Source organism: Lytechinus pictus, chromosome 16 (assembly GCF_037042905.1).
Source record: "Lytechinus pictus isolate F3 Inbred chromosome 16, Lp3.0, whole genome shotgun sequence".
Lineage (NCBI taxonomy): Eukaryota > Metazoa > Echinodermata > Echinoidea > Temnopleuroida > Toxopneustidae > Lytechinus > Lytechinus pictus.
In genome coordinates, this window is record NC_087260.1 from 22800581 (window position 1) to 22814807 (window position 14227).

The following is a 14227-nucleotide window of genomic DNA, read 5'->3' on the forward strand; positions in this document are numbered from 1 at the left end:
TTGCATTGCAATGACCTGCTTTCTTTTTAAAGAATATAGAAAATGATGACACAAGCAAACGGTTAAGCTGGCTCGTATTATTCAGATTTATTATTCGGATTTAAAAACTTTAGAAAAGTCTATCAACAAATGAATCCAGCGTGTTGATTGAAAATCATTATAAGTTGAAGATATACTTGATTATAAGAAACCACATAAGATCTCATTTGCCGCATGATGATATCTAGAAAAAAATATGGCAAAATGTTTGATGCATCCTGGAAAAAGAGTACAGAGAAAAACTCAATACTATTGTATTGAGGGAGAGTGGAAATACTCTCATTTATTTATTTCAATAATACATGTATATACATGTAAAAACATACAAATATCATACATTATTTTAAACATAAATATACAAATATAATCATGAAACATTAAGATGAGATTTGAAAAAAAAATAATGAAAGAAAATGGTATCCCAAAAAGCCTCAAAGCACTGGCGTAAATCCGTGTTGATGGGTGGGGGGGATGACTGAAATATTTTGGAATTTTTTGCAATCATGTTTTTAGATATGCAAGGAATTGTCATTGATATGTCCACAGTGGCGTACCGTGGGTCACGGCATTGGGGGAGGGGGGGGGGCACCAGCAACATTTTTGAATCACTGAGTGAGTGCGCTAAGCGCGCGCAGTTGCCAGTTATACTGACCTAATAGAGAAATTTTAAAGACAATGTCATTAAACGGATATGTATCTCACTAATCAAATAATGCGAGCGCGAAGCGCGAGCTGAAATTTTGTTATATTCACACCTAAAAAGGGACATTATAATCAAATTTGTGTAATCATGATAGGAACCTGTCTCGCTAAACAATGCGAGCGCGAAGCGCGAGCTGAAAACTTAGATAATTCAGACCTGAAGTGGGGCAATCTAAGGTTTCTTTGTAGGAATTAACTAGGACCATACGTATTTCATTAACCAAATGATGCGAGCGCGAAGCGCGAGCTGAAAATTTTTGATATTCAGATCAGAAGAAGGGACATTTTATGGACTGATTTTAGGAATTCATGAAGAGCAGACATATCTCACCAATCCACTAATGCGAACGTAATCACGGACAGGAAATGTTTCATATATACGAAGACCTTAACATGAGGCAATCACTTTTTGAGTCATGAAAAAGAAGCATATGTAACTACGTAAAACAACGATAACTCAAGTGCTAGGAAATATATTTGGTTTATATTGACTTGAAAACGAGATGTTTTAGTACAACAGGATTATATATCTCGTTAAACAGACAATGCGAGCACCAGGAACAATGAAGACGTAGGCCCTGGGCAAATTATGTTTCATAAAGTTATGATAAAAATGTTTCTTATGTATATATAATGTAACATAACATAATTATAATGTAATATAACATTATAATGAATAATATCTTCTTCTTTCCCACTTTGCTTCTCTTCCTTTCTCCCTATTGTCTCCTTTTCCCACTTTCCCCGTTTTTTATTTGGTCAGCCGATGGGGGGGGGGGGCCGGGGGGGGGGGTGTGCCCCCCATGCCCCCCGCGTAGTTACGCCACTGTATGTCCATATGGCAAATACCCTCCAATATTATTATCTTTTTTACCCCATGATGGTTAATGGTTTTATTAGAGATTACATTCAAAATGTTTTGACATTCCATCTTAATCCCTAATTCCCAAAGACCCCAACATTGATGAATTGGAAGAAACGGGGGTTTCTCTTCAATGTTATGATAAGGACATAAGTATTTCGTTTGGAAATGGTGAACTGGCTCTTTATTGTCATTTTATGATTCAATAATATTGTTTTATTTGTTAAGCGGTATTTTAGGAAGAATTTTCACCAATAAAACAATTATCTCTTGTGATTTTTTTTCATTTCTTTCGTAAAAACTGGGGGGGATGTTTGTACAGGCCATCCCCCCCTCCTCGAAAAGTGGGGGGGATATATCCCCCCCATCCCCCCCGGGATTTACGCCAGTGCCTCAAAGGCTTGCAAAAAGGGAAACCAAGAATGATCCCGCGGGTAAATCAAATACCCCAAATATGCGGCCGTATTATATTTGTGAAGCGATTTCAGCGAACCAACTGATGCAGTTCAACCTCAATCATCAAGGTGCAATTTCAGGTGAGGTGAAATACCCAAAAATATTTAGGATCTAGCGCCAGGGCTAGTAATATTATGCTAGGTGATGCCACCATCTCCGCCGCGAATCCGCCGTAATTGGAAACAGAAATGGAACATTTTAAAATATAATAAAGTGTAAACTCTAAACGAGTAAATGGCCACAAATATAGGTTAGGATACCTCATTATCATCAACGCATGCGAATATTACACGTACGGTACATATACAATTCATCACGATTCCGTGATACAGTAATTCGAAATGCACAAGACTAAAGAGGTATGGCAATTAGTTCCCCCAACAAGTCTGCGCAATTCTTGTAAAAGAAGAAATGCAACGAACACAAACGCTTGCAACACATAAGACAGATATTTATAAAGACAAAATGGTGGAAAAAGAATGAATTTTGGGCATTTTATATGAATCATAATATTGATGGCCTCATAAGTCATAATGCAGCCTTTACTTTTTAGTTTCTCTTCAAAATACCTGAATCGTGTGCAAAGTGAATGGGTGCGCAGACATGGGGGGGATGGGTGTCCGGACACTATTTTTTAAGCCTTTTTTTTTTTTTACTTTGGATTACACTAAAATATTATGAATTCAATAATACTAGTTGTCTTCTCTAATCTTGTTCTCTATAATTGCTACCATTTTGTATACCCAGTGGTTGTGTGTCCGGACGGGTTGGGTGTCCGGACACATGACTTTTACTCTCAATTTTGAAAAGTTTACAAGCAATGTCTTTAATTCTTTTTAGCACAGAATATAAGAAAATATTATAAAGAACAAATATTGATGGTGAAAAAAAACTATTCAACCTATATTTTTGGTTTATTCCTGAGATAAAAACAAGGCTTCATTTCTGTTACGTGTCCGGACACCCAACCCCCCATCCTACTAAAAATTGATGAAACTTTGCTTGTAAATTTTTCCAAATTATGACTTTCTAAAATTGATCGTCCTGACATAGCCTTGAGGACTCCCGGGGAGTGTTTCATCAACATTTTGGTCTGACAAGTTGTCAGATCTGACATCTTTCATTGATTCTGATTGGCTGAGAGGCACTATTACTATGGTAACTGTTGGAAATAAAATGGGACTTGATAAAACGTCTGACAAGTGAAACGCTTCCCAGGTCTGATATTTTTTTATGTATTTTGACATGTACTTCTACATGGAGCCTTGACACTCTTTCCATAGACGCTGCAGCGAGACCTACACGTCCAGATGGATTTCCCTAGGAAATCCATAGTTAGAGGGTGAAATTGGTTTGTAGGGGTGAATTTTATTTATCTATGAACCTTCATGCGCCTAAAGTGTATAAAGGGATAAAAATTATTTCACTATAAATGGTAAAAATGAGACGTTTCTTACCAGGCCGATCTCCTGTAGATCCCTCGATCCGTTTGTCAACAAAGCAAAGTCAATAGACCTGACCCTTGAACTGCTTCCTTATGACGTACATGTACATCCGAATAGCGATGCCGTTTTGAAGAACAATTTATAGAAAAAAAATATTTCACAAATTTCAAAATTTATTACCTGATTATAAATAATTATGTATTAGATTTTACTATTTGTGAAACAATAATTTTTATCTATAAATTGTCCTCAAGGCTAGTCCTGACACACAACAACTGGGTAGACCTCTATACCATTTTTTTTTTCAATCTGAAAATGACTGCCCGAGGTTTTTCCAAGACAATCCTATAGACCCCATTTCTTTCAATTTTTTATGAGATATTTGGTACACTTACGTACTCATAATATAAGGAACATTATTAACTTAAAAGATTTATTGAAATAAAAAGAAATTCATATTAAAAACTCAAGTCGTTAGGTGCGTAGACTTGGGGACCCAGGAAGACCCATAGCACATTGGTAGTATGAGGACTGTTTTTGCTAGTTATCATTCATGCCATGGTTGTAGTTCGGCCTAGTTATGACTTCTGTTAATGTTTTATCATCATAATTAGATCTAACAGATCTACATCTAGGCCTAGAACCCCCTAAGTCTTACTTAACTCTCCTTAATTTTTGTCGCTCACCCAGCCATGATTTGTATATGTTTTTACGTCTAACGTTAGATCTATATCTTTAATATTATTTTTCTGATCAAGCCAGGCATGGTCTTTTCTTGTTAAGCCTCTGTCTTTGTTTTACTTCTAGCCAAAGTCAGTTTAGATCACCTCGTTTCCCGTTTATCCCATCAAATATGTCTGGGTCAAATGTCAATCCATGTCAAATCAACTAGTGTTTGTCACCCGACCCCTCCGATTTTCTTTATACTCACACCAAATGTTCCCCCAAGTGTCTGACGGAAAATTCCGAAATATTTTGCCCCATGGTCAAATGGTTGCTAAGATACAGCCTTCCTTTCGCAACTGACAAAGGAATTAGTAGAACACCTAAATAGAGAAGAATGAAGATGACAAAAGAGAATGAGAGGAAAGGAATTCAGAGTGGAAAGAATGGATGGCAACTGAATATAATTATGAACTTACATAACCTAAGTTCAGACTGCAAGGGCAGTACTGACAGAAATGTAAATGAACTTAAGTCTGGACAGAACAGAAATGTAAAACTGCGTGGTGGCAAAGATAGCATGATAGGAGAAATAAACAAATAAGAAAATGCCAAAATAACTATCCTACACTAGTAATACATACAGTATCAGATGCTTAGTGATTGGTCTGAATTTGTGAGTATATGTAATGAGGATACATAGTGTATATTCACCACTATGATACACTCATTGCTATTTTTATTGTCCAGAGTGTGTTGGAGATGAAAAAAGAGTGTCATATGCTCTTCTTGCAGTTCCACCCTAACCTTAAGTTCAATAGCGAGAGTTGACCTACCCATGGGCTTCCCACAAGAAGGGACTTGGGGGTAATTTTTACAATTAATTTTTTATTCAAATATTGAAAGATGGGGCCTACATCCTAGGCAATCCAGCGATGCAAAAATTATTTCGAATTACAAGTAAAACTCAAAATATCAGCAAATTAAAAAGGGTATAATGAAAAAAATAATTGTGAAAATCATCCCTAAGTCCCTTTTTTACAGGAAGCCGACAAAATTTAATTTTAGAAAGTCAAAAGGGGCCTAAGCTTTCGATCCTAGCAGAATCTTCGTCGGAGGCAAAATTTAATTTTGTTAAGATTACACCTGTGAAGTTGAACTCCGAAATTAGCCATCTAACTCCAGTAGTCACTCAACATTAACACATTAATTGCTTTGCTTCTATTTAGACTGGGTGATTCATTAATTGAATGATTCTGACTCCACCCGACCAACCATGGATATCCTGGAAAGAATCTATCCCAAGGTTTCTCGTCTGGAAGACTTTCTTCAAGTTCTGGATGGATGTCCACCCCTCTACATCCCCAAAGACAAAGCTGGGTAAGGAATTTAAACTTGTTCAATGTTTCACAAATACAATAATAATAATAATTCATAATCACATTTTAAATTTTAGTATTTGTTAAATAATAATTTTTATCTATAAATTGTTCTTCAAAATGGCATTTTGTAACATCGCTAATCGAAGGTACGTCATAACGAAGCGGTTCAAGGGTCAGGCCTATTGTATTTGCTTTGTTGACAAACGGATTGAGGGATCTACACGAGATCGGTCTGGTAAGAAACCTCTCATTTTTGCCATTCATAGTGGAATAATTTTTATCCCTTCATACGCATTAGGCATTTGACGGTTCAAAGATCAGTAAAATTCACACTTATAAACCGATTTCACCCCGTAAATATGGATTTCCTAGGGAAATCCATCCGGGTGTGTAGGTCCCGCTTATGAATGTATGGAAAGAATTTCAAGGCTCCATGATGAAGAAATATTTGTCAAAATACTGAAAAATATTATCATGGAGTCCTCAAGGCTAGATTATTCATTTGAATTGTGTTTTTCATTTCCATCCACACAAAAATGCGTCCACGAATGACTGGTATATTTCAAAGTTTGCCAAGTTCATTGTACAACATCCTCTAAATATGCCCCAAATATGCATTCAAAGTAGAAATGCAACAAATACCTTCATAGAGTGTTCGTTCATTGATGTGCTATTCTAGTCACCTGGTCTATTCAATTTCTTCATCCTGCTATGTAAGGCATGCATTTGTAATATCTTGCTTTGAAATCTGCCTATCATTATGAAAGAAATGAATGGTCATTTGACCAAAATTGTCCATGAAGTAACTACGAACTGGTCTATTGGAGCAAATATCCCAAAAGAATTTGTGTGAAAAGTGGTGGCATATGGTACCCTGTTTAGTACCCCCTTCTCTCTGCCTACATGTTGGCCTATATGCTGGCCTGTCATCATGGCCACGCCTGTATGGGATGATTCTCAAGATTTAACATCATTTTGCAAACCTCACCAGATTCACTGAAAATGACATCAATTAGAAAGAAAAAAAAATCTCCCAAGCAGTAGGATTAGCCAGGAGCCTCGTAGAGACTAAAAATCATTTACTAACGTGTGCTTAAGTAACTCTCCAAGGAGCCAGGGATTGCGTCCCATTCATGTGCGTGTACCGCAAAAAAAAAATGAAATTTTTGCCCCCGACATTTCTTCTTTCCTTCTATCTAGCCCTAAATCATGAAAATGGGATAAAACTTCATTTCCGACATTTATATGACATTGATTTCATTTTCAAACAAGAATTCATTTAAAAACCGAGAAAAATATGAAAAGCCGGGGAAAACATGCCGCGATGTTTACGTCACCATCTTGTTTCTTTTTGTTCTTCGCCAAGATACATGACGCATATCCTCCACCAGCAGGTCCAATAACAGATAATTATTCGCTTTTTGTTACAGATTTGATTATTGATGTTACAAGATTAAAACTACAAAATACTTTTATGTGCAGCAGGTCCAATTTGAGAAAAATATTTTTTTAATTCATATAGTTTACATTGATGTCTATGTAATAATTAACTATTAATGAGTCATTTAAAGAAAAAATAAAGGTATTTGAGACTCAAATATATATTTTTTTCATTATTTACAGAATGGTAATACCTATGACATATCAAAAATACTTTTTTGACCATTTTTACCCTGTTCGCGAAATTGGACCACTTAATGAAATGCGACCATGTGTATTTGTGTGGTGGGGTAAGGCTGTAAGAGTAATATACTTTTTCAACACTTCAAATTTCTCAAAGTTAAATATAAGAATGCTAAACATGTTTTAATTTTTTTAAAGAGTGTGGGAGACACACATGACACCGAGCACAAAAATTCCTGCGATTAGGACTCTCTTTTTTTTTCATTTCCAAATGTTGGCAGGTCTTTTTATACAATGTTTCTAATCTACGAAGCGCTGGATACTAGATGTATTCCCCCTGTTTTGGCATGGGGTGCTCGAGCTTTCACAGAATTTCTTCAATACTAGGTAACCACCTGGTTGGAGAGTTACAAACGTAGGCTTGAACCTTGTACCTTGTGGTACAAAGTCCAGAGCGTTTTCCGCTGAGCCACAAAACCTCTTATCTTTTTTTTGTTTGTCATCTGTTCTTCCTCTATGAAAGATACAAGGCCTTCCTTCACTCAACTCTGGTAGGAATCCCATCCAGTCATCTGAATTATAAAGGTCCTCTGGATTATACACAACACTCTGATCATATGGAGGTGATCAACAGAGTCATGAGAGTAAGTGGTACATTTCTTCTTAATTCTAAATCTTTGGCCCGTTTCTTTAGAAATCCTGTCTCTGCGGAAAGCCAAGTTGACAATAATCCTCTGTGAACAGATGTATATCCTTTCCACATGCAAATTTCAATGTGTCTGCATTTTGTCTATTAAAGCAGTGTATTGTGTAGGTTGGCTTTCTATAGAGATTTTGTCGAGCTAGAGTTATGAAACAGACCCCTGTTAGTCCGACAGTCCACCTGGTTCCGGGGGAGGATGTTTCACAAAGATTTAATTATGACATAAGTCGCAGTTGCGTGCGGTATAAATGTCATCTCCCCATTGGTCAACTCATACTAAGAGGACACACGTTACTCTGTATTAACTCTTAATGTGCCATTCGCTGTAATCAGCAAGGGCCATATTTTTTTTCAAAGAGTCTATATTTAATTGTTTTATTTATAAAAAAAGGATCACTCCTAAGAAAATAATGTTAAACCTCTTGACCATAAGCTGAACTGAACAATGGAATCACTCATGCATGCAATGTACTCCTCAAAATTCAATAGGCATAACAATAGCTGTATGACCATTGCACGAAAATGTGTTCGTCGCACTCCAGTGGATGCACAGATATGTGATCATGGCACATTAAGGGTTAATAAGTTACGTGTTACATGTAATTTGCGCATCAGCATTTAAGCATTACTCTATTCACACTTCACTTTGTTAAATACCCCCTGGAGGTATAAATGTTGATGGCCGTGTCACATCGTTCCGTGCAAGCCTTGCGCGTGACTCTTTTTGTTACCCGCATGTCGCCCACATTGACAGTATCTCGCACGTATCAAGCACGCATCTGCCCTCGGGAGCGCATGCAAGTCTGATTTGCACACAAAAGTTTTGAAAATTTTATGCTCAAAGTTTGTTGCGGGTGATTGCCCGCAAATCACCCACAATAATTGCACAGAATGATGTGACAGGGCCTTTATACGGAAGGAATTATATTAGATAGGATGCCATTTTTTTTACTATGCCGTGCTATCAAGTTATTCCCAGACCTCTCTTCTGTAGTACATACCAATATTAATGGTGTTTTCTCCTGTTTGAATGTCAAACTTAGACAATCAGAATTCTGTCATGTACTAGTTAGGACGATTTGGGGTCCTGATTCAGACCTGCCAACCAGTACGCGTTTGGCGTATTTAGTACGTTTATGCAACCAAAATACGGCAGTACGTTTTTTCTTTAAAAATATGTTTTTGTAAAAAAAAAATCGTAATTTATTGAGAAAAATCATCTCTTTATGTCTCTATTTCAGAAAACTTGCACAAATATGGTTATTAGATCAATGTAATTTCAGGTAACTTTTTTTTTTCAATCATTTTGTTAAAACCAGGGTGAGATATACACATGTTTCAATGTTGTTGTTTTTTCATCTGCCAGAGCAGCTGGTTGTGCGCATTTTAGCTTGCAAGCAGCTTGAGCGCCACGATGAACAAGTGCGCCATGCATTTCATTATGAAATACACTTTTTGGGGGGAAAGTACATTTTTTTAAATCACAGAATACAATTTTTCATTCCCAGAGGTTGGCAGGTCTGCTGATTGGCCTCGCTTCGCAAGTTAACATGTTCGACCTACCTTGATTGATGTCTATGTGACTTCCTACAATTACATTGTACTCTGTCCAATTTTATTCATGGTATTAACAAATTGTTAGACATGAGTTCATGTCTAACATGAGTCATGTTTATGTCTTACTGTAATAGGCAGAACAATTTATATTTGGTCAGTTTTATTCTAGTTTTCTATTATCGTACGTCCAAAACTGATATTGCTTGAATACAGTGGAAGTGTTGAGCTTAATGTATTTAAGAAAATTTCCAGGAATGGTGTTACCCAAATGATAGTGAGAATGAATTCTTTCACTACTACATAGAATGATTTCTTGAGTAATTGATTTTCTCTTTATATTTTTAATTTTGTAGAGACTCCAGCGCCAAGGACGATCTGGAAAGAATGTTATTCTCAACGGTTTTTCTTCTGTAAGTAAAATAGTTCTGTGGTTATTTGAGTAAGACATAGTGTTGAATTCAGTTACTAGAAAGAAATCAATTATGTACTTGGTTAGAAGTGAATTTTAAATCAACAGTGTTGAAATAGTGCAGACATAATGAAATCATACCCCTTTTCTTTAATATCTTCTTCTAATAGAAAATTCAGTATTATGAACTTCTGGTGAAATTTATTTTATTTAAAGATAAATACCAGTTGTGTATGTATGTATAAATAGCTGTGGAAGAAAATGCGGAATTGCTGAGAAATGAGCAAAATAAGCACAGATTTCCATCAAATGTCAAGGTATTTTTCAAAGCAATATTAATATGTCCCACATGTGCTTTTCTGTGTTAGTGATCATCAGAATTATCGATTTTGAGCAAAGATTTCATGATTTTACAAAGAAAAGTTTACATTAACGTACCAGATCTAAATGTGTGGTTAATATTTTGAAAATTAACCTTGATTTAAAAGACTTTCTCATGAAATAATTGTTTGCTGCAACTACATGTACTGTCTTTTACCTTCAATTCCTAGTGGAGATCAGAAGGTGAATGTGCAGGGAACATAGATGTTCCAAACAACAATGTTGACCAACTCAAAATACCATTCTGGCGGAAGCTTTTAAGCAGGTGATTCCTTTTCCTCCTTCTCCTCCTCCTCCCCATCATTATCGTCATAACAATCCTCATTTTAATCATCATCATCATAGTAATCATCAGCATCATTATCGTCATTATCATCATCATCTTATTTTTCATTATTTGTACCATCCTCATTAAATGGTCATTATCATTATCAATATCATCATCATTATTATCAATATCATCATCACCACCACCATCATTATTATCAGTATCTTCATCATCATCATTATTATCATCATCACCATCATTATCAGTATCATCATCACCACAATCATCTTCACCATTATTATTATTATTATTTATTCGGCAATTCACACAAAATATAACAATGTAAATGTGAGTACACAAACAATTATAAATGCAAAATCTTACTGGCGGTCCTCTGAATGCATCAGTTGGCTGCCAAGGAAGAGGAAAGCAAACTTAATCACTGTCACCGTAATGGTCCCTCTTCCCGACCAACTGGTGCACATAGAAGACCTGTAAGATATAGCATGAAGGTAAATAAAATGTAAAATGTAAAACATTTCATAAACTAAACAACTAACAAAACAAAGTACAAGGAGAACATGAAACTAATATGTATGATGACACTAGGTCATGACACGATACTGAGCTTAAACATGAGGAATTAATTCTGGCTTAAAAACTATTGCATAAAAAGTAAAGTAAGCAAACTGAAACGATGAAGTATAAAACTGAGAAAAAAGAAGAAAAAAAAAAAAATATGAGAACATGTAGTAGCAAGCTGACAAGAATGTCTAAAATTATATATGTTGACCGGTATATAGAAGTTAAGAAAACATGGTAAAAGAAGTGAATAGGTACATAGGCTTAGTGGGCTTTAGGCGATTAAGGAAACTAGGAAAACACATTAAAGAACGAGTACTTCATATATTAAATTGTATACACAATTATAATAAAGAAGCTGCGATGGAACTGTCCAGAAGATGTTTAAATAATGGCAGGAAAAAGAGGGGAAAAAAGCAAAAGAAAAAAGACTCCAGAGACATAAAAGCAGTATAATCAAAATTATAGTTTCGGCTCAAGAATGTCAAAAAAAAGTAGACGAATGAATGATTCCAAATCATACCGTAATTATTAAATTAACCGTAAATTAAACAAAGACTTCAAAAGATAAAGTTAATTGAAGAAGATATGACTTTTCAGCCTGTATTGCCAGGTCTGAAATTTAGAGAGTACAAAGTCAATGCGCAAGTCCCGAGGTAGTTCGTCCCACAGTCTAGGAAAAATGTAAATGGCGGAATCACTTAAACGTTTCGTACGAGCCATCAGGTGATGGAACCTGATATCCTCTTGTCTCCTTTCTATAACTCTGATTTTCAAAGAAATATCACTGCTCTCAACAATGTTGTAGAGAGCTTTAGCCACGAAGTTAATGAGCAAATATTTCCTACGGGATTCTAGCGAGACCCAATTAAGGAGTCTTAGACGCTCAGGATAGGGCATCTGCTGCCTGCGCTGTTTCAGGATGATACGAGTGGCTCTTCTTTGAATACTCTCAAGCCTGTCACCGAGATTCCTATTGGTGGGGTTCCACGCAGGTAAGCCGTACTCTAGTATCGGTAGTACTAGAGATTTGTAAAGTGCCAGGAGAGCTGAAGTTGCTAAACCCGATGACATGGAGGTGATCAATCCCAGCAATCTATTGGCTTTGCGGGTAATGTAATCAACGTGATCATCCCAAGACAGCTTGGTATTGATTATCACCTCTAGATATTTTGCTTGTAAGACTGGCTCAATGAGAGCTCCATTCAAATGATATACTGGTTCGGCGACGTTTTTCCTTAAACATGAAATTCGCATCACTTTCGTTTTGCTCACATTTAGCTTCATTCCATTGGAAACACACCACTGCGAAACCCTGTCAAGATCACGTTGTAATATTGCAGAGTCCGTGATATCACGTACAGGTCGGTAGATGATTGTGTCGTCCGCAAACAATGCACAAGGTGATTCCAAGCTATTAGGTACATCGTTGATGAACAAATTGAACAACAGCGGACCTAAGACACTCCCTTGAGGAACCCCAGACAGGACAGGAGCCCACTCCGAGAAGGAACCTTTGTATAGGACACGGTGGCGTCGTCCGCATAGAAAGGATTTCATCCATGCCCAGAGGTTACCGCCAATATTGAACATTTCTGAAAGCTTACAAAGCAGGACGTCGTGGGGCATCTTGTCAAATGCACGAGAAAAGTCTAAGTAGACTACATCGACAGGACATGAACGCCGACCCTCCAGGCAGGTAAGCCACTCATTCGTAAGATGTAATAATTGGGTTACACAGGATTTACGCTTTCTAAATCCATGCTGAACGCTGGTGATTGGGCAGTTAGTACTGAGATGGTTTTCAATTGCGCTCACTACAATAGATTCCATCATCTTACTGGCAACTGAGGTAAGCGCAACAGGCCGATAATTAGAGGGATCTGACCTGTCACCAGATTTAAAAACTGGACAGACATTCGCTACCTTCCATGATCCCGGAACTTTGCCTGCCGACAGTGACAATGAGAGAATACGCTGAAATATATGTGAAGACACCGCGGCGGTTCGCTTTAACAGGACAGGGGACAAACCATCCACGCCAGGGGCCTTATTCTCTTGAAGTGAGTCCATGAGTCGAAAGATATCACTGGTCGAAATGTCAAATGACTGCAAGCATTCGATCGGAAATTCACATGACGGTGGAATAGCTGGCACACATCTTTCCTCTGAAAAGGATGATTGAAAACAGCTGAGGAACTTACTTGCGATGTCGTGGGGTCTACTGAAGACTTCATCATTAACAACAAGAACTGGCGGAGGAGCGTTCCTTTTATGCTCTCGGATGAACGCGAAAAACCGCTTCTTATTATCGGGAAGAGAGAAAAGGTCATTGACATAGAGACTGTATGAGGATCTGATGGCATATTTTGTCTTGTTCCGAATATTCTTGAAGGACAGCCAATCCTCTGCTATCTTTGACCTTGTAGCTTTCCTGAAGAGTTTGCCCTTCAATGAAATCATGGCTGTGATTTCCCTGGAAATCCAGGGCTTCCATCTCCTGGATCTCTTGGTTACTCGGGGGATGGCATCCTTAGCTGCAGCCTCGAAGATGTCTAAGAATCCTTCCCAAGATGCATCAACATCATTGGTATCAATAAAGAGTGACCAAGGAACCAACTGAAGCAAGCGGTTTAGATGATCGAAGTCACCTCGTTGATAAAGCATAAAGTTACGAAGAACATCTCTGGTTGTGAACGACTTATTATTCACGATCCGAAAATGAACGGCGAAATGGTCACTAGGTGTTGGATTAGGACACACACGTGTCTCAGCGAACAGATCATGACGATTGGTGAACAAGTGATCAATCAACGTTCCTCTGGTCGCATCATCATCATTATTACCAGTATCATCATCATCACCATCATCATTATTATTATTATTATCAGTATCATCATCTACATCATTATCATTTATGCTATCATCCTTATCATTGTACCATCAACATAATTGCCAATATCATAATCATTATTAATAGTATCATTATCATCATCACCATCATATTGATTCTCATCACATTGATTATCACCACTATTGTCATTTTCATTTTTATCATCACCAACATCATTGTCTGTATGATAGCTGACAGCATGGTTTGTTTTATATTCATTTTATCATCATCACTGTCATTATTTTATTCAATCTGTTTTAAC

General features: G+C 37.0%; 1 protein-coding gene across 4 annotated transcripts in view; it reads left to right on the forward strand.

The window, feature by feature from the left end:
* The first annotated feature begins 1897 nt into the window (after window positions 1-1897).
* The window catches only part of LOC129279567 (telomerase reverse transcriptase-like), a 45625-nt gene continuing 33295 nt past the window's right edge, over window positions 1898-14227 (forward strand). For 2 of the 4 annotated variants that reach the window (XM_064111543.1, XM_064111542.1), the window contains exons 1-5: window positions 2051-2139; window positions 5397-5547; window positions 7696-7816; window positions 9786-9842; window positions 10393-10487. In XM_064111543.1, coding sequence (XP_063967613.1) covers window positions 5444-5547; window positions 7696-7816; window positions 9786-9842; window positions 10393-10487 — 377 coding nt within the window. In that variant the 5' untranslated portion in view covers window positions 2051-2139; window positions 5397-5443. Of the gene's footprint in view, window positions 2140-5396; window positions 5548-7695; window positions 7817-9785; window positions 9843-10392; window positions 10488-14227 lie in introns of all 4 variants that reach the window. The other 2 variants (XM_064111540.1, XM_064111541.1) reach the window with 2 other exon arrangements.